The following is an 18,397-nucleotide window of genomic DNA, read 5'->3' as shown; positions in this document are numbered from 1 at the left end:
TCGTGTGGACAGGTCCAGGGTTAAATTGAGGTAACGCTGCTAAATTTGACCTAAAGTCGTAGTGTAGACCAGGCCTGTGATACTTTCATTTTTTGCATTCCCCAAATCACAGTTTTCATCTACTGTATGCAGAGCTCTTATAAAACATTCAACATTTTCCCTGGTTGTTTAGTAATATAAACATTCTCTTTCATAAACCACATTACTCTGATGTATAAAGCAGTGGTCTCCAAAGTGGGGTGCGCATATCCCAGGGTGTGTGCAAGAGGATCCTTTGGGTTGTGTGGCAGGAGGAGTGCCACCAGAGCAGCGCCGCTTTTTTTTCCCCTCTCCTTTGGCAGTTCGGCTGGGATTCTGAGCAGCTGTTTTGTTTGCTTGATTTTTTTGCTTTGACAGTTTGGTGGGGAGCAGGGGGTACGTGCTCAAAAATATTTACTGATGGGGTGCGTTATCAAAAAAGTTTGAAGACCACTGGTTTAAATTATGAACCAAACACAGTCAGAACCCTTTCAGAGTAATTTTTGTGTCTGTTTTCAGTAAGGTCAAGGGGTTTAAAGATATTCTCTGCCTGCTTCCCTATAACATAAATTAAAGAAGATACTTGTATATCTCCAGCTTCTCTGTGGAGTTTGTCTGCAATTCAAAATCTTGCAAAATACTGCTTCCAATCTCTCCACTGCAAAGGTTTGTCAAAGCTGAAGTTCTCTGGGGCATTGAAGAGTGGCATGTTGCTAGATCTTGTAGCCTTTGTTGCTGTTTTCCTTCCATCTGCAAACTTTGTTGCTGTTTTCGTTCTGTTTCTGTTCTTAGTTTACTTCTGACACCATGTCATGTGCTTCTGCATCAGTTATGGACTGGTCACAGAGCTTGCTTATACACACCAGATATGTTCATCTTAAGATCCATTAATGTTCTGCAGGTATGTCTGTGGTTCATTTAAATAAGTGGCTGAACAGTATACTACAGTTTAGCATTTCATTACAACCCCCCAACTTTTGAAAACCACAAGTTGGAAGGGACACAATGAGGGATCCAGGCCCTACCTTAGCCCTTGAAAAAAGCTGGGCAGCATGATTGTGGAGCTCCTTCCTTTGGCTCAGTTGCCCCTTCATCAAGGCAGCAGGGCCGTCTGGCCACTTTTGAATGGCATTGCACCTCCATGCACTACCTCACAGTGGCACTGGTTCAAATTTGGCCCAGCCGCCCCTCTGTCATGACGGAGGGGTGGCCAGGCCAACGTTGACCAATTGCCCCCACACTTTTGCAATCCTTCCAGCACCACCAACGCCTTATCCATTGTGTTGTCTGTCTGGAATCTCACTAGTTCCATCAAAAAAGATCACTCATCCAGTCAGGACAGATATACCCCAAACCTCAAACCACAGGAGACAATGGCTGGCACATAACCGCAGTCATTTCTATCCCTCCAATCTCCACTTCTGTCCCAAAAGCTGGATCCAGAGTATGCCCAGCCTTATGCACGGATTATTGCAGGGGGTTGCAGACATGAACCATTGTCATGGCAGACATAAAATTCAGAGTCAGTCCATAAGAAGCATCATACACATGGCAAATGAAATCACCAATAATTTTATTAATCTCGGTGATTCCAGCATCACTATAGTGAGAAACCTTGTCAACCCTGATAGGGCTCATGTGTGTTGTTGGTGTATAGGTTGTCCCACTCCAAATCTTTTCCTTTCCCCATCCTCTGATGTATGTAGCATCCATGTTTCTGTTGATGAGATGGCAGGGCGAGAAAAGTCACAAGAGGAATTGTGAACTTTAAAAAAACACAACAATTATGGGATGTAGGAAAGGGAATCATGGGCTCTCATCATTCCCTGGATGCAGTGCCTTGTGGGATATCAGCACTGCATCCAGGGAATTAAAGGTCCCGCAAGGCATTGAGCTGGACTGTACCTCAGGGGACATGGGGATGCTTAGCCAGAGTGTACCATGTCTTCTATCTTGTGACAGATATGTTCAATTGTAGGAAATTGCAAATCTTACTGAATTAAGTTTAAGTATCTTGGGAGTCTATTGTGTGCTTGTGGGCTAGAACTGAATGCAACTTCTCTAGGGGGTGGTTGTATTGTGAATCCTGGGAAGTGTTATGAATTTCAAAGGACTATATTGAACAAAGCGCCTGACAAGAATGGACTTTTGGGACAAACAGTATTTGAGTGTCCACTTGGGGAGTTTTTAGGGGGAGGTGAATGCAAATTCCCACCTTGGGTTATGCAAAAACCCAGCCTTTTGAAGCTACACACTAAGGAGAAAACCATTATCTGCCAATTAACTGTTCCTAGAGTCTGAAGATCAAAGGCCCAAGTTGTATAAAAGACTGAACTATTTGTGGCTGTGCTTGTTCTGAGCTGAGGCTGTTATGAACTTGTAACTTCAGAAAACCCTCTTGGTAGGTATTTTGAAGGACTGACTCCTACCAGAGCAGAGTCCTTGTTGGAGTTGTTGGGGGTCGGGATGGGGGCGGGGTGTGTGATCTCTGGTAAAAGTAATAATATGCATGTAGGTTCATTTATTGTTTTTAATATGTTTCCTCTATAATGATTTCATCTTAAGAATAAATGTAATTGCTTATAAAGGGCTGTGTAGTAATACTGCTGGCAATTCACTATTTGTGAGCCTTTGGCAAGAAAGCAAAGCACAGATGTTGGCCTGTTTAGGCAGTCTGGATTGCTGGAAATATCACAGTGAAGGTGATGTAGGAATTGTGGGACCTGGAAAAAATCCTGGTCAGGAGGGAGAGAAATGCAGGTCTCTTCCCAGGAGAGGTAACAGAGTTGGAAGCCTGGAGTGGGTGCCATTGGTATATATGGAGGGGGAATGCAAGTGCAGTTGCCTTGAACTTTGACATGTCAGAAACAACCTCTGGCAGTGAGGATGCATAGCACCAGCAAAAGCAGCCAGGTGTGTACAGGCTTTAGCAACATAGCGATAATGGTGGCTGCAAGCTGGCAAAAGTTCTAGTGGGGAAATTTTCTAGTGTAGATGTGCCCTGAGATGCCAGTTGCCTCTTCAAATCAGTATCACTGTGGAAAAGGAGCTATCTTCCTGTAGTTTACATCACCTACAAAGCAAGTACTCCCTGATCTTCCTTTGTGTACTTACAACTGTATAGCTGGCTAGAGATGGACTACGCCAGCAAGAGTCCTGCATCAGCCTTCAGGTCTGCTTAGATATGTATACGTTTAGTTGGTGCGGGAAAGGAGGAGGACATACTGTGCTTCAGGAGCTGCCTGTATACAAAAAAAAAAAAAAAAAAAAAAAGGAAAATGTATTCAGTCATTTGTATTCATCATTAAATAGAACATGTTTGTGAATAATGTTCAACAGGAGATGGGGGAACCTGGGATACTGAGGTCTCTCCCCTCACGAATCCAGCAATGGCCACGCTTTGAAAGCTGTGCCATACAAAAAAGGAAACTCGACCTTTGGGTCCAGTGGCGTTTTGAAAGTGATCTGTGCTGTCATTTACAGAGGGTAGAAATATAAGCATTTTTTAAAATTGCATCAATTTTTTTTCTTTTGTCAACAGTGGTGTCTTTAGACCGCAATCTCTGTGGGAAAGGGCCCCCCACGTCCTGTGCCCTGTGTAGCACAGGGGCTGCACTTCACAAATACCAGCAATGCCCATAAAAGGAAGCCCTGGTCGCAGCGAGGTGCTGCATCTGTCCCGCAGGCCGAGTTTGCCCCGGCTTTGCAACCACTTTAGCGAGTCTCTGGCCCTTGGGAGGTGACAGATGTGGCTGGGCGTGTCGGGGACTGGGCTGCATCCAGCCCTTACCAACCTGCCTCATCCGCCTCAGTGTTAACCCCCCAGCCTCCCGCCCGTCGGGAGAAACTTTGCTGGCAGGGGGGCAGTAATTGCCCCGCCGGACGCCGCGTTTGCAGCCAGCCTCCGCCGGCAGCCGGGGATCTCGCGTGGGGGGAGACGGTCATTGCCGCTTTCCCTCTTCCCAGCGCGCCTCTCCGTCTCCTCCCCCTCCGCCTGGCGGCGGTGCCCGCTCCCCGCGCTCCAGTCTCCAGCAGCAGCTCGGGCGAGGCGAGCGGGGCAGCGGCGCGGAGTCCCAGGGACCCTCCCTCCCTTCGCCCCCGCCCGGCGGCCGCCGCCTCTTCCTGCTCCCAGCCAGGCGCTGAAGGCTTCCCGATGGCGCGGCGCTGAGGGAGCCAAGCCCGTCCCTGTGCCCGGGCAGGCAGCGGCAGCGGGCGGTGCCGGCGCGGGGCTCTGCACTGATTCACTGCGGGACTTGCGTGGGGCGAAGCCGGCTGGTACTTTTCTCCAATGGTCCAAAGCGACATGTCCAAATCGCCTCCCACTCCGGCGGCGGCGGCGGCGCAGGAGCTGCAGATGGAGCTGCTGGACAACCCCCCACCCGCCGCAACAGCAGCGCAGGTACCTGGTGGGGTGAGGGCTCCTGCTGTGTCTTTGGTGTCTGCCGGCTCCCTTCAGCTAGTCTCTGGCTTCCAGCTTCGTCCCCCCATCAAGACCCTGCAGTCATAAGGGGCAGGGGCAGCTCTGGGGGAGGGGGAGTCACTCGCCCCCGTTCCCGTAGGGACAGATGTGCAAAGCTAAGCCGATCCCCTAGCTCGTAAGAGTGGCCATCTGGACTAGAACATCCAACCCTCACCCTCAAAACAGAGTCCTCGCTGCAAAGAAACGCTTTGAGCCATCGGATGTCCCAACCCTTCTCAGCTAACAGAAAAGCTTCAACGAGATTAGGAGGGGAACAGCAGGATTTCCCAAACTCCTTACGCTCTAACTTCAATTCCCATCTAGAAGGGAAGTTTGATAGCTCTTAGAAGAGATCTGAGATCCTTTCCCCTCCCCACTTAAAATGTAATTTAATTAAAACATATTCATGCAAGGAAGTGTTCAGTGAAATAGATATTTTGTAAACCTTTTCATTATCTAAGAGTGTAGATGAATGTAAGAACACGTTACTGTGTTGTTCAGTGCCTTCCTTTCTAAAACAAAGGTTGCTTCCCCATCTCTAACAACCTGTTGTATCTCATGCTATATACACGTTGCTTACAATATTACTCTACAGCTTGTCTCCCCCCTCACATCCAATATGTGTCTATAGATTAGGAACCCCGCTTTAGAGGGGAAGACAGAATTTATGGACTTCAGCTGAGATAAAGGTGTTCTTGACCTTACAGATTCTAGCTTCTAGAATAAAATTAGGAAGCTGGGTCATGTACCATCTTTTCCCCCCAAGGATGCTGTTAAAGTATATTATATATTGTATACAGGTTGGCGAGTGTGCATGTTCGAGATAGAGAAATGGAGGTTAACACCTCTATTGAAGATCTTGCATTTTGAGATAAGCTCTGGTTTAGTGTGTTAATGTTGTCTAATATCTCTCTTAGCTTTACCTTACATGTCTGCATAGATTCATTTTGCTATTTTTAAACCCAGTGTGTGCTCATATCTGATTGTGTGCATTTGAAATAATGAACTCTCCGGTTCTCTTTGGGATGATACCTTTTTGTTGTTGTTGTCAAAACTGTTTCTAATCCTTTATTTTAGTCCACTGTATCACAAAAATGTTGGATTAGAAATGCTGTCATATGAAAATGGTGTCAGTCTGTCAAATTGACATTTTTTGAAGATTACTAAAAATGAATAACAATTCAGCTATTGAGAAACCAGTTCATGTTTAAAAAAGAAAAGAGAAAGTGTTTTTTTTTCTTTTTGCTACCGAATTCACGGACATGAAAAACGCATCACAAACTGTGAAATCTGGTCTTCTCCCATGAAATGTGGTCTTTTGTGTGCCTTTATACTATACTGATTTCACGGGGGAGACCAGCATTTCTCAAATCAGGGGTCCTAACCCAAAAGGAAGTTGCAGAGAGGGTCACAACAAGGTTATTTTAGTGGGGTCGCGGCATTGCCACCCTTACTTCTGCGCTGACTTCAGAGCTGGGCAGCCGGAGAGCAGCGGCTGTTGGTGAGGTGCCCATATCTGAAGGAAGCGCCCTGCCAGCGGTAGCACAGAAGTAAGGGCAGCAATACCACAACCCCCTCTCCAATAACCTTGCGACTCCCCCAAAACTCCTTTTTGGGTCAGGAGCCCTAAAATTACAACACTGAAATTTCAGATTTAAATAGCTGAAATCATGAAATTTACAATTTTTAAAATCCTCTGACCATGAAGTTGACCAGAATGGACCGTGAATTTGGTAGGGTCCTACTTCTGAAACTACAGTCAGAAATATAGCAGTGTGAGCATGTGCTTTGGAAGCCTTCCCACACAGTGGTGCCCTAACATCTAATTCCTGACCTACAAATACTTTTGCTTTCTGCCCTATCCTGAGCAGAGACTGACAACTGTACCAAATTTTTGTAGAGGTTTTCTGATGTGGACAAATGACCATTACTGGTCACAAAATTCACTAGGCACAAAAGAATCTCTCTTGCATTATTTGTCTCTCAGGTACAGTACAGTGCTTGTATTCTGTTTTATATAATTGGCTTCTGAATGGCTAGAGCACAAATGGTGGCTTTTTGTGTGTGTGGTAAAGACAGCGAAGCTTTTTAGTAAATGCAAGGAGCAAATTGCACTTCTCTGTACCAAAGTCCATCAGATAAAACAGTCTCATCGCCTGTAGACAAGTATCCTAATCATATATAATCCTTTTATATCAAAGAAATTACATTATTGGAATAGAACACCCTTTTGTCAGAATATTAATATTTAATTAATTCCTTAGCATTTTATTGTATTGAGAGACCGTTATCCTTTTGTTCCATTATTTCTGAAAAATTAATATAGTAAAAACTTGATGCTATTATAAGTAGTCACAGTGAGAAAGAGGCTGAATGTAGGGTATGTGATCCATTACTTACTGTACTACATATGTTCTAGTAATGCCCATTTACCCACATGTTTAAGGTACTTGGGGCTATCATGTTTTGTGATACTGCTAGAACTATTCCATGCCAATATTCCCAGCAGTGAGGTCAGAGAACCATTCAAGTTTTATGCAGCAATGTCACTCCTTGAAGTACTTTCAGGAGTGTTACTTCCAGGAATGATGACTTCTGAAAATATCATTCTACAGCTTAGCTTAGCCTGTATGGATGTGACCAAACTTTGTAACCAGGTTTAAAACTGTGTCGTATCCTAGGATTTTACCTATGCTAGGCATATTTTTTTTTTATTTTGGTAATATATCATGTTCCATGTTGTGGATCAACAAAGGCTGGCCAAACCATGTTACAGCAGTTTTGAGGAACAATTATACTTAATCGTTTGTTTCCATATTGTTGAGCCACCGACATCCTCTGTAATTAATCTGTTGCAAGATTTTTATATTATGGTTTTCCAACATGTTTTGCAAACAAAATAAAGTCCCTGGAGGCATTGATCAAGGAAATTATGTTTGAAACCTGCTAGTCCCTGTCCCAAATAGCGTATTATGTCTTTGTGTTTGCATAGCACCTAGCATAATGGGGCTCTGATTCTGACTGGGACCAGGGCCAGCTTTAGGCACTGCGGGTCCCGATTCGAAAGAGCTGGGACTTCGACGGCAGCTCTATTGGCTGCCAGTGCCTTTGGCGGAACACCAGCAGAGGTCATTTGGGACTTGCAGGGCCCTCTTAGGGGTGTGGGGCCTGATTCGGGGGAATCAGGTGAATCGCCCTAAATCCAGCCCTGACTGGGAGCTCTGGGTGAGTGCTACTTTAAAATAAATATTAAACATAGTAATAACTAGCACACTCTGATCCTTGTGTAGATAAGATTTTAGATAAAAGTTTAGGTCTCCAATCTATAAATTTTAGGTCTCCAATCTATAAATGGAGATTCTCTATGTCCTAATAAGGAAGAGAGGATGGAAGATGAGAAAATACAGGTAGGATCTGATGAGAAACAGTCAAATGAAAAAAAGTCCCATTCAATTACATCATGTAATGGCAGACAGCTAAAAAGTGACAATTTTTTAAAGTGCTTATATACCAATGCTAGAAGTCTAAATAATAAGATGGTTGAACTAGAGTGCCTAGTATTAAAGGCAGATATTCATATAATAGGCATCACAGAAACTTGGTGGAATGAGGATAATCAATGGGACACACAGTAATACCAGAGTACAAAATATATGGGAAGGACAGAACAGGTCATGCTGGTAGGGGAGGGGCATTATATGTGAAAGAAAGCATAGAATCAAGTGAAGTAATAATATTAAATGAACCAAACTGTATCATAGAATCTCTGTGGATAGTAATTCAATGCTTGAATAATAATATAGCAGTAGGGATTTATTACAGACTACCTATCTAGGACGGTGATAGTGATTGTGAAATGCTCAGGGAGATTAGAGAGGCTATTAAAATAAAAAAACCTCAATAATAATGGGGGATTTCAACTATTCCCATATTGACTGGGTACATACCACCTCAGGCAGAGATGCAGAAATACAGTTTCTTGACACCTTAAATGACTGCTTTCTGGAGCAGCTAGTCCTGGAACCAACAAGACAAGAGGGAATTCTTGATTTAGTCCTAAGTGGAGCACAGGTTGTGGTCCAAGAGGTGAATATAGCCGTACTGCTTGGTAATAGTGACCATAATATAATTAAATTTAACATACTTGTGGCAGGGAAAACACCATAGCAGTCCAACACTGTAGCATGTAATTTCAGAAAGGGGAACTACACGAAAATGAGGTTAGTTAAACAGAAATTAAAAGGTACAGCACCAAAAGTAAAATCCCTGAAAGCCTCATGGAATCTTTTTAAAGACGCCATAATAGAGGCCCAACTTAAATGTATACCCTAAATTAAAAAACGTAGAGAACCAAACAAGAGCCACCATAGCTAAACAACAAAGTAAAAGAAGCAGTGAGAGGCAAAAAGGCATCCTTTAAAAAGTGGAAGTTAAATCCTAGTGAGGAAAATAGAAAGGAGCATGAACTCTGACAAATGAAGTGTTAAAAATGTAATTAGGAAGTGTAGTGGGACAGTTACCTCGCTCCTTGGGAAAAAGGGTAGGCTGATTGGAAAGGCAGCCACAGCTGTGGCCACACTCAGTCAGGCCACAGCTGGCCCTGATGTAAGGGCTAAGAGAGGCACTAGGTTGGTCTCACTCTAGTCTAGAAGGAGCTAGCTGTCTGAAGGAGCACAGGGTATCTAGAGCGGAGCGGAGCAGGGGAAGGGCAGACAGTGCTGGGGAGCTCTGGCTTGGTGAGTACCCAGGCTGAGACTGGGGCTGCAGAGAGACAGCTGGGCCAAGAAAGGCAGCAGGTCCAACTCCCTTGCCAGTGGTGAGTGGCTATTACAGACTTTAGTTTGCCCCAGAGAACAGGGGCTAGATGACTACTGTAATAGCCACTGAGACAAGGTGGGCATAGAGGGTTGGGAGTTCCCCTGGAAGGGGAGCTCCAGAGTGGGGGGGGCACTGCTGTGAGGCAGAACTCCAGGGTAAGAGGCACTGGGATCTGGGAAGGACATGAGGCCTGAGGCAAGAGAGACAGTGGCCAGCAGGAGGCAATTTGAGTACTGGAATTGAGCTAATTCCCAGACTGACCAACAGGAGGCAGTGAGTGCTCGGTCTCCTACATGAAGGCCAAAAAGAATCTAAAGAACATTCTAGCCAAAGACTCAAAAAGTAATAGCAAAACATTAAATATATCAGGAGCAGGAAGTCTGTTAAACAACCAGTGGGGCCAGTGGGCGATTGAGATGTTAAAGGAGCACTCAAGGATGATAAAGGCATTGCAGAGATACTAAATTAATTCTTTGCATTCGTCTTCACAGTTGAGGATGTGAGGAAGATTCCCAAACCTGAGCCGTTCTCTTTAGGGGACAAATCTAAGGAACTGTCCCAGATTGAGGTGTCTTTAGAGGAGGTTTTGCAACAAATTGATAACTTAAACAGTAATAAGTGACCAGGACCAGATGGTATTCACCCAAGAGTTCTGAAGGAACTCAGATGTTAAATTGCAGGACTACTAACAGTCTGTAGACTATCATTTAAATCAGCTTCTGTACCAAATGACTGGAGGATAGCTAATGTGATGCGAATTTTTAAAAAGGGCTTCAGAGGTGACCTCAGCAATTACAGACCAGTAAGCCTGAATTCAGTACTGGGCTAACTGGTTGAAACTATAGTAAAGAACAAAATTGTCAGGCACATAAATGAACATAATTTGTTGGGAACTAGTCAAGACAGTTTTTATAAAGGGAAATCATGCCTCACCAATCTACTAGAATTCTTTGAGGGGGTCAACAAGCATGTGCACAAGGGGAATCCAGTGGATGTAGTGTGTTTTAGATTTTCAGAAAGCCTTTGACAAGCTCCCTCACCAAAGGCTCTTAAGCAAAGTAAGCAGTCATAGGATTAGAAGGAAGGTTCTCCCATGGATTGGTAATGGGTTAAAAGATAGGAAACAAAAGGCAGGAATAAATGGTCAGTTTTCAGAGTGGAGAGAGGTAAATAGTGCCGGGGCACTGAATTATATGGGCCCGTGGTGCCCATGCTCCAGCAATATTCATAGCCCGGGGCCCAGCTCCACCAATGTTTGGGGCTGGGTATCTCCCCCGGTCCCGCCTGCTGCACCTCCCCCAAGCATCAATTGCTCTCATAGAGTCCTACTGCCTCCCAACCACTAGTGCCAGGGCAGGCTGACCCTGCCCCTGCCTTTCCACCTGGGGTGGACAGACCCTTTCCTTTTCTGATGGGACCCTACACCAGAGCAGCCCCCGCCCCCAGTCACTGCTCCTGTCCCATGCTGGGCAAGGGGCAGCCCTATCCCCCATCCCCAGTGAGGCTACAGTGAGAGGCAGCAGCAGGGCAGGACGTGCACACATGATGCTAGCCCCCTCCCTCCCCTCCGTGCCCACCACAGGGGAGGTGATGGGACTTCTGGGACCTGAGAGGGGCCCTAGGAGCATGTGCAGTAATAGTGGTACGAGGTGAGTGTGCTGTCGGAGAGAAGAGGGGTCCCTCCCCCAGAGCTCACTGCTGCTGGTGGAGAGAGGATGGGGAGGAGTCCTCCTCTCTGGCCCCAGCCAGGGGCAGCCTGCCTCTACCCCCAAATGCCTCATCCCTGGCCCTGCCCCACCCCAGAGCCTACATCCCCAGCCAGAGTCCTCACACCCCAACCCTGAGCCCCCTCCTGCACTGTGCACCCCTCATCCCTGGCTGCAGCCCTCACCCCCACAACCCTCTGCCTGAGCCCCTCCCAAACCCCTCATCCCCAGCCCCACCCCAGAGCCCTCATATTTTTACATTATTTTAAAATATATATATTGGTTTACAAGGCAGGCAGGGGATGCGGGGGAGGATGGGGACTTGGACCTGTTCTAGGCACCACCAAAAATTATACAAACCTGCTGCCCCTGAAACAGTGGTGTCCCCCAGGGATTTGTACTGGGCCCAATCCTGTTCAACATATTCATAAATTATCTGGAAAAAGGGGTAAACAATGAGGTGGCAAAATTTGCAGATGGTATAAAACTACTCAAGATAGTTAAGTCCCAGACAGACTGCGAAGAGCTACAAAAAGATCTCTCAAAACTGAGTTACTGGGGAACAAAATGGCAGATGAAATTCAATGTTGATAAATGCAAAGTAATGCACATTAGAAAACATAATCCCAACTATACATATAAAATGATGGGTTCTAAATTAGCTGTTACCACTCAAGACAGAGGTCATAAGAATGGCCATACTGGCTCAGACCAAAGGTCCATCAAGCCCAGTATCCTGTCCACTTACAGTGGCCAGTGGCAGGTGCCCCAAAGTGTTATAGTCAAGTGATCTATGCCCTGTCACCCAATCCCAGCTTCTGGCAAACAGAGGCTAGGGACACCATTCCTGTGCATCCTGTCTAATAGGTCCATCAATGGCTATCTTCCATGAATCTATCTAGCTCCCTTTTGAATCCCGTTATAATATTGGCCTTTACAACACTCTCTGGCAAGGAGTTCCATAAGTTGACAGTGCATTGCATGAAAAAAATACTTTCTTGTATTTGTTTTAAACCTGCTACTATTAATTTCATTTGGTGGCCCCTTGAGGTCATTGTGGATAGTTCTCTGAAAACATCCACTTAATGTGCAGCGGCAGTCAAAAAAGCAAACAAAATGTTGAGAATCATTAAGAAAGGGATAGATAAGACAAAATATCATATTGCCTTTATATAAATCCATGGCTCACCCACATCTTGAATACTCTGTGCAGATGTGGTCACCCCATCTCAAAAATGATATATTGGTCTTGGAAAAAGGTTCATAAAAGGGCAACAAAAATGATTAGGGGTATGATTAGCTGTATGAGAAGAGATTAATAAGACTTGGACTTTTCATCTTGGGGATATGATAGAGGTCTATAAAATCATGACTGGTGTGGAGAAAGTAAATAAGGAAGTGTTATTTACTCCTTCTCATAACACAAGAACTAGGAGCCTCCAAATGAAATTAATAGGTAGCTGGTTTAAAACAAACAGAAGTTTGTTTTCACACAACACACAGTCAACCTGTGGAACTCCTTGCCAGAAGATGTTGTGAAGGCCAAGACTATAAAAGGGTTCAGAGAAGAACTAGATAAATTCATGGAGGCTAGGTCAATGGCTATTAGTCAGGATGGGCAGGGATGGCGTCCCTAGTCTCTGTTTGCCAGAATCTGTGAATGGGTGACAGGGGATGGTTCACTTGATGATTACCTGTTCTGTTCATTCCCTCTGGGGCAACTGGCATTGGCCACTGTTGGAAGACAGGATACTGGGCTAGATGGACCTTTGGTCTGACCCATTATGGCCGTTCTTATGCAGAGCCTTATGACTTCAATGTGACTACTCACAGTCCTAAAGTGGAGTATGTGCATAATTCTGTAGGGAACTTAGATGTGACCCTCTCAGAAAAAAGTCAGGACACTGAGCACCTCATTTTCAGAGGTCATGAGTAAGGTGACGTTTATGTCATGGATATCATGGAAGTCACAGAATCCATGACTTCCAGAGACCTCCGTGACATTCTCTGCTGAAGCTGCTGGATTCTGGAGCTGGCAGCCAGCGGGGCCCTGGCAGGGTTCCAGCAACAGGTGACAGCAACGACAGGTGATAGGGGCCCCCACTGCAGTGTTCCACAACAAGTGGCAGACTCCTGAGGGGGCCCTCCTCAGGGTTCTAGTGATGGGCAACAGTGTCATGCATGGAAAGGGACATCTTGGGTGAGGGGTGTCCCATATTCTCTTTGGGAAATATGGTCATGCTGCAGTGGCGGGGGAAACCATGGAGCCACAGCATCAAAAGTCATGGACAGGTCATGACTTCTGTGAATTTTTGTTTATTGACTGTCACCTGTCCGTGACTTTTGATAAAAACAACCATGACAAAATCTTAGCCTTAGTCATGAGCAGCCATAACTCCATCAGTGGGAGCTTGGGGTGCTCAGTACCTGTGAAAATCAGGCCCTTATTTTTTTCCCTGACTTCCTATTTCATCAGCTTTTCACAAACAAAAAGCCAAATAAATGAGAACTCATCAGTTTAGCAATCAAGTAATTTCTTTAGAAGCTAGGTCCACCTGGTAATTTCTAGTTACAGACAGAGAGCAAATGGCAATGCTTTGCAATTCTTTCATGGTAATTTCTTCATCTGTCTGGTCCTATTTTTTTAATGAGTCCACAGTTCAGCTTCTGCTTCCAAACTGATTTTGTGTGCGTGTGTGTGTGAAGTCCAGAGACTAAATCTCTAGCACTATTGCCATACCAGAACAGAATATTGGTTCATCTAGTGCAGTGGTTCTCAACCTATTTACCATTGTGGGCTGTATCCAGTACTACCTGTATGGACCTGATGATGTCATATGGGTCGCAGCTCCGTGCTGATTGGGCCGCAAGTGGACCGCAGGTTGAGAACCACTGATCTAGTACATTATCCTATCTTTAGCAGAGGCCAGGGTGGGATACTTTTAGAGGAAGGTTCATGAAACCCTGTAATTGGCAATTAAGAAATAATCTGCTGAGAGGGGAAATATCTTATCTGAAGTGAGTTCCTTCCTAATTATTTCCTTCTCATCTTGCTCTCTTTTTACCTCCTTCTATGTTATCTGTCAATTAATTTCCTAACGGCTTGACAAATTGTAAATGAAAACAAGTTCCTTCTTCCTTGTTTCCTTTTTTCCTTAATCTCTTTCATATCCGTTTACAGAGCCTCAAACATCTAGTCTTATTGTGATGGCAATAGGTACTCCCTTCTTTCTTTTTCAAGGGGCTTCTGTCTTCCACGCTTCAGGAATTCTTGCTTTTGTTTCTAATTAGTATACTTAGGTTATCCTCTAATATAAGAATTCTCTGTGTGTGTGAATGTGTACTGTTGTCACGAGGCTAAGCACATTTGATTTCAGGTCCTTGCAGTAGTTCAGTCTCGATTTTTGGAGAAAAATTGATGTTGTGGAGTGAGTATTGTGTAATTTGTTTTTGCACTTTGTGATTATCTACAAATGTGTATGTACATCCTATTGTTCTTAAAGCAAGATAGATCCATTGGCACACACGGGCCAGACCCCACCTTAGTCACCTGAGCAGTCACCAGGAACCAGCTGCCCTCACTGGTTTCTCTCAGGTCTCCACCCATCATCTATCTGCCATGGAATCTTCCACTCATTAACATATCACCCTCTAGTGAGAAATCAGAAGAGCAGCAGCAGATTCAACCCACCCTCTACTGACAAGTTACAGTTGAGTCCATTTACCCCATATATACATACCCCATTTCACCTATTCTTTAAATAGATTCTTAATTGCAAAGCCTTAATTTGTCAATATTAACTCACAAACTAACTTTATAATTAATAGCCAGAAAGATCCTATTACTCTTAATTTAATTAAATACAAACAATAATTATATCACTGCTTACTATGGAGCTATTGAAGGCTTTATTCTCATCTGTCAGTATTCCACAACTGCCAACCCCAACATGACAGTGCCTGAATAAAAGAGATGAGAATTAGGAGGCGGTGAGACCAAATTACTTCCAGCATGAGGCAGTGTTTTCTACCCTCATGGCTGGAAGTGGTAACCTCCTTCCAGTGTTGCACTCTTTTATAGTAGAAAAACATGTTTAATAGCCTTAAATATAAGCCAGGGCAGATTTCAAGAATTATTTCTCTCTTGATTTCCCCCCAAACTGCTGAGGGGTTCAACCTGTATCACCCTGCTCTTTGTCAGCAGTAGGCATATTTTGAGTGCCCAGTCTCTACTGGAGGCATTTGTTTCTCAGTTGTATATGGTATGCCATCAGTTGTTGCCCTTGTACTTTAGATTTTCCCCACTGTTGGGTCCATCTGAAGCTTTCTGGTGATTTCAATTCCTACTTTCCTTTAAAGCCTGCCCACTGCCTTCTAGAGGTCATATTCCTGGTTTTTATAATGCAAGCCATTTTGAATGGGAAGCTCCAGCAATATTTCACCCCTAAATTCCTAAGAGCTTCAGTGGCCTGATTCTAAATTGGTGGGCTCCACCAGCTGGAGAAGGCAGAAGCATGCTCCAAACAACTACACTTTTCCAGTTCCTTTGCTTGAGGCTTTTGTGCATCAACATAGAGATGAGATTCAAAATGGTCTCACTGCCCCTTTGGGTCTTGTCTTAAACCTTGTCTTCAGGCTCCACAGTCCTCCTTATCTGAGGCTTCACCATAGTTGGCTCCCGCTCTCTGCTGGTGTCTCTCCCCCAGGCCTTCCATCTGACAGGTGCAGAGACTCTTCCCCTCCCATTTGGGCTTTCCCAGACCCGGTCTCTCATTTCTGCTCTCCTGTTTGAGTCAGGAAGCCTTATATGAGTAGGAGCAGGCAGGATCAGACCTCCAACAACAGCTCCCAGTCTTAAAGGGCCTAAGGGTTGTAAGAGGCTTGCTGGAATGAGCACATGTGCCCCAAGAACCAACGTTTCTTTTACACACTCCTTTCACTCAGACTGAAGGCAGAGAGGTCTTAATCTATGATGGCATGAATTGTCACTCTGGAATGTAGTAAGTCAGCAGGAGGAAGAAGATTCCCTGGCAGTTAGGGAGACAGTTGGTCTGAGTGAGGAGAGCAGGCCTAGTCCCCTTTCCTGGCTAAAAGGGTGAGGGTGGCAGAAACTCTTTGAAAGTGGCTCTTGTGGGAAGGGAGCTGGCCCTCTTGAGATCCAGCAACAGAGCAGAGGTGGCCTGAGATCTGGGAGACTGATGAGAAGCAAAGCGCCCCGATCGGGAGAGGCTGTTGTTAGCAGCGGTAGTGGCAAGAGCACATTGCAGGCTGACACAAGGCCAGTGGGGAAAAAACAAAGACTTGACCCTGCATCCAGGTTTCTGAATAAAGGGGGGCTTGGAGGGGTCTGCCAGGGGCGCTGAAGCAGCATCCCTCCAAGCGACTAGTAAAAGAGCAAGAGACTGTGGGGTGGGGCTTGCAGCCTAAACATTGTTACAGAGAAAGCAGTCTGCACAGCAACTGGACAACTGCATGGAGGAGCCCCCAAAGGGATATCACTATGGAATTGAACCCTAGCAGGTTGGGAACTACTGACTGATACACTTTTGCACCTATTTGGGGCATTCCAGGTACTGTGCCTGAGTTGGCCTAATCCTCTTTCAGAATCCCTCCTATGGACTAAGGAGGAATTGTGATGTTTATCTTTTGTTTTCGTTTAAGCTGTTGTATGTGGGATATTTGTGACCCCCTTTTCTGCCTGCCCTACTAAACAATTGCTTTTGTGTGAGCTGTGTGTCTGAGTGCTTATTGGGATTCACCAGATGCTAGTCTATAGAGCGTACTGACTGAAGTGCTTGCAGTACTTGCCTCTGAATCGTGGTATGGCTAACATGCTACTGAATATCAGAGAGGATTTGATAAACCGCAGCACTGAACAACCCCATTTGGTGGGGATGATTACAGTGGCAATGGATTGTTCTTGAACTGAGTGGTAGGATTTGGTAGTATGTCCTGAATTTTCCTTAGGTTTCTGCTCTTTATCTAGTGCATGTGCACATTTAAGTCTCTTGGTCTTGAATCCTGCTGCAGCAGGGGGCGGAAAGATCACTTGGTGTGTTCTGTCTGTTAGAATAGGAACATTCTCTTCTCACTCCAGCAATTCTCTATTAAGAGATTCTACAAATCTTTCAGGATTATGCTTCTCAATTACTTTAAGAACTCATTTGCTCCTTATGTTAGTCCTTCATTCCCAGATCTATAGGTCATCTAATCTGCATTCCAGCTCTTGATTTTTGTTTTTTCTCTTTCATTCTCTCCAGCACATCATTTTTGTACTGAGACATTATACTCCTGAGGGAATTCTGCACCAAAAATTTAAAAATTCTGTACCCAATATTTTAAAATTCTGCAAAATTCTGCAAATTTTATTTGTCAATAAATAAATGTGGAGGCTCCAGCATGGCAGGGTGGAGCACAGGCCACTGACTGCACAGGGGTGGGAGATCACCCTGCAGCCCCCACCCCGGGACATTGACTTGGCAGTGAGGCTGCAACTGACCCTGACAGCACAAGGGCCAGGCCTGCTCCTGCATGCCAAGCACACTAGATGTAGACAGGCATGCTCAGCGCAGCAGGATCCAAATGTGGAGGGGCTTAGTGTGTGGAGATCCAGGTGGAGGGTGATAGAGTTCTGTGTGGGGCAATTTGGGTGCAGGCAGATTGGTTGGGGGGGGTCCACGTGCTGGGAGTGATTGGAAGGGAGTTCAGGGTGCAGAGACAATGGGACTCTGCAGGGGGTCCAGGTGAAGGTGGTTGGGGCTCAGTGGGCGGGGGGGTTGGGGTGGAGAACTCGGGGGGGGGGGGGTCTGTGTGCCAGTTTGATGGAGTGCAGGTGCTGGCTTGATGGGGCTCAGTGAGATGGGGGTCTAGGTGCCGGGGCTAGTGAGGGTGGTCCAGGTGCAGGTGGGGTTTGTTAGGGCAGGGATGCAGGCTTTCTGTGCATTGGACACAGCAGGGATCTTGTTAAAATCGTAGGGTTTCATTGTGGAAAAATGAACACTCTTCAGCTCCTAATAACTTAGAAATAATTGTTCGTATATGAAACAGTGTTAATTTGCAGGGAAGCACTATGCATGTGTAAGATGATTAGTATGATTTTCATGGTTTATTAGATACGATGGATTTAAATAAAGAGTGAGTGACTTATTTTTAGGTAAAAGTGAGAATGAAAAACTTGTCTTCATCACTTTTCTTCTTAAAGAGTGTGGTAGATGAACAATTTTTACAAAAATACTTGTAGTTAAAAAAAAAAGTCTTACACAGCCTGACTGGTATTTTAGGAAGCAACAGAATTTAAACATGTGTATGTTGTGTTTCTTTGTCTTTAGCAATGCAGCCCATTTTAAAAGAACTTTACACACCTAAGTAACTGAGTAATAAAGCACGCTAAGGTCCT

The 18,397-nt window shown here is 45.1% G+C and overlaps 1 protein-coding gene across 2 annotated transcripts in view; it reads left to right on the top strand.

Moving 5' to 3' along the window:
* Positions 1-4,243: 4,243 nt before the first annotated feature.
* The window catches only part of CACNB2 (calcium voltage-gated channel auxiliary subunit beta 2), a 441,669-nt gene continuing 427,515 nt past the window's right edge, over positions 4,244-18,397 (top strand). Inside the window, exon 1 of one of the 2 annotated variants that reach the window (XM_050939559.1) lies at positions 4,244-4,417. In XM_050939559.1, coding sequence (XP_050795516.1) covers positions 4,307-4,417 — 111 coding nt within the window. In that variant the 5' untranslated portion in view covers positions 4,244-4,306. The remainder of the gene's footprint in view (positions 4,418-18,397) is intronic. The other variant, XM_050939558.1, reaches the window with a different exon arrangement.

The sequence above is a fragment of the Gopherus flavomarginatus genome, chromosome 2, assembly GCF_025201925.1.
Source record: "Gopherus flavomarginatus isolate rGopFla2 chromosome 2, rGopFla2.mat.asm, whole genome shotgun sequence".
Lineage (NCBI taxonomy): Eukaryota > Metazoa > Chordata > Testudines > Testudinidae > Gopherus > Gopherus flavomarginatus.
Note: the sequence above shows the minus strand (reverse complement) of the source record. Positions and strands in the feature narration are given on the sequence as shown.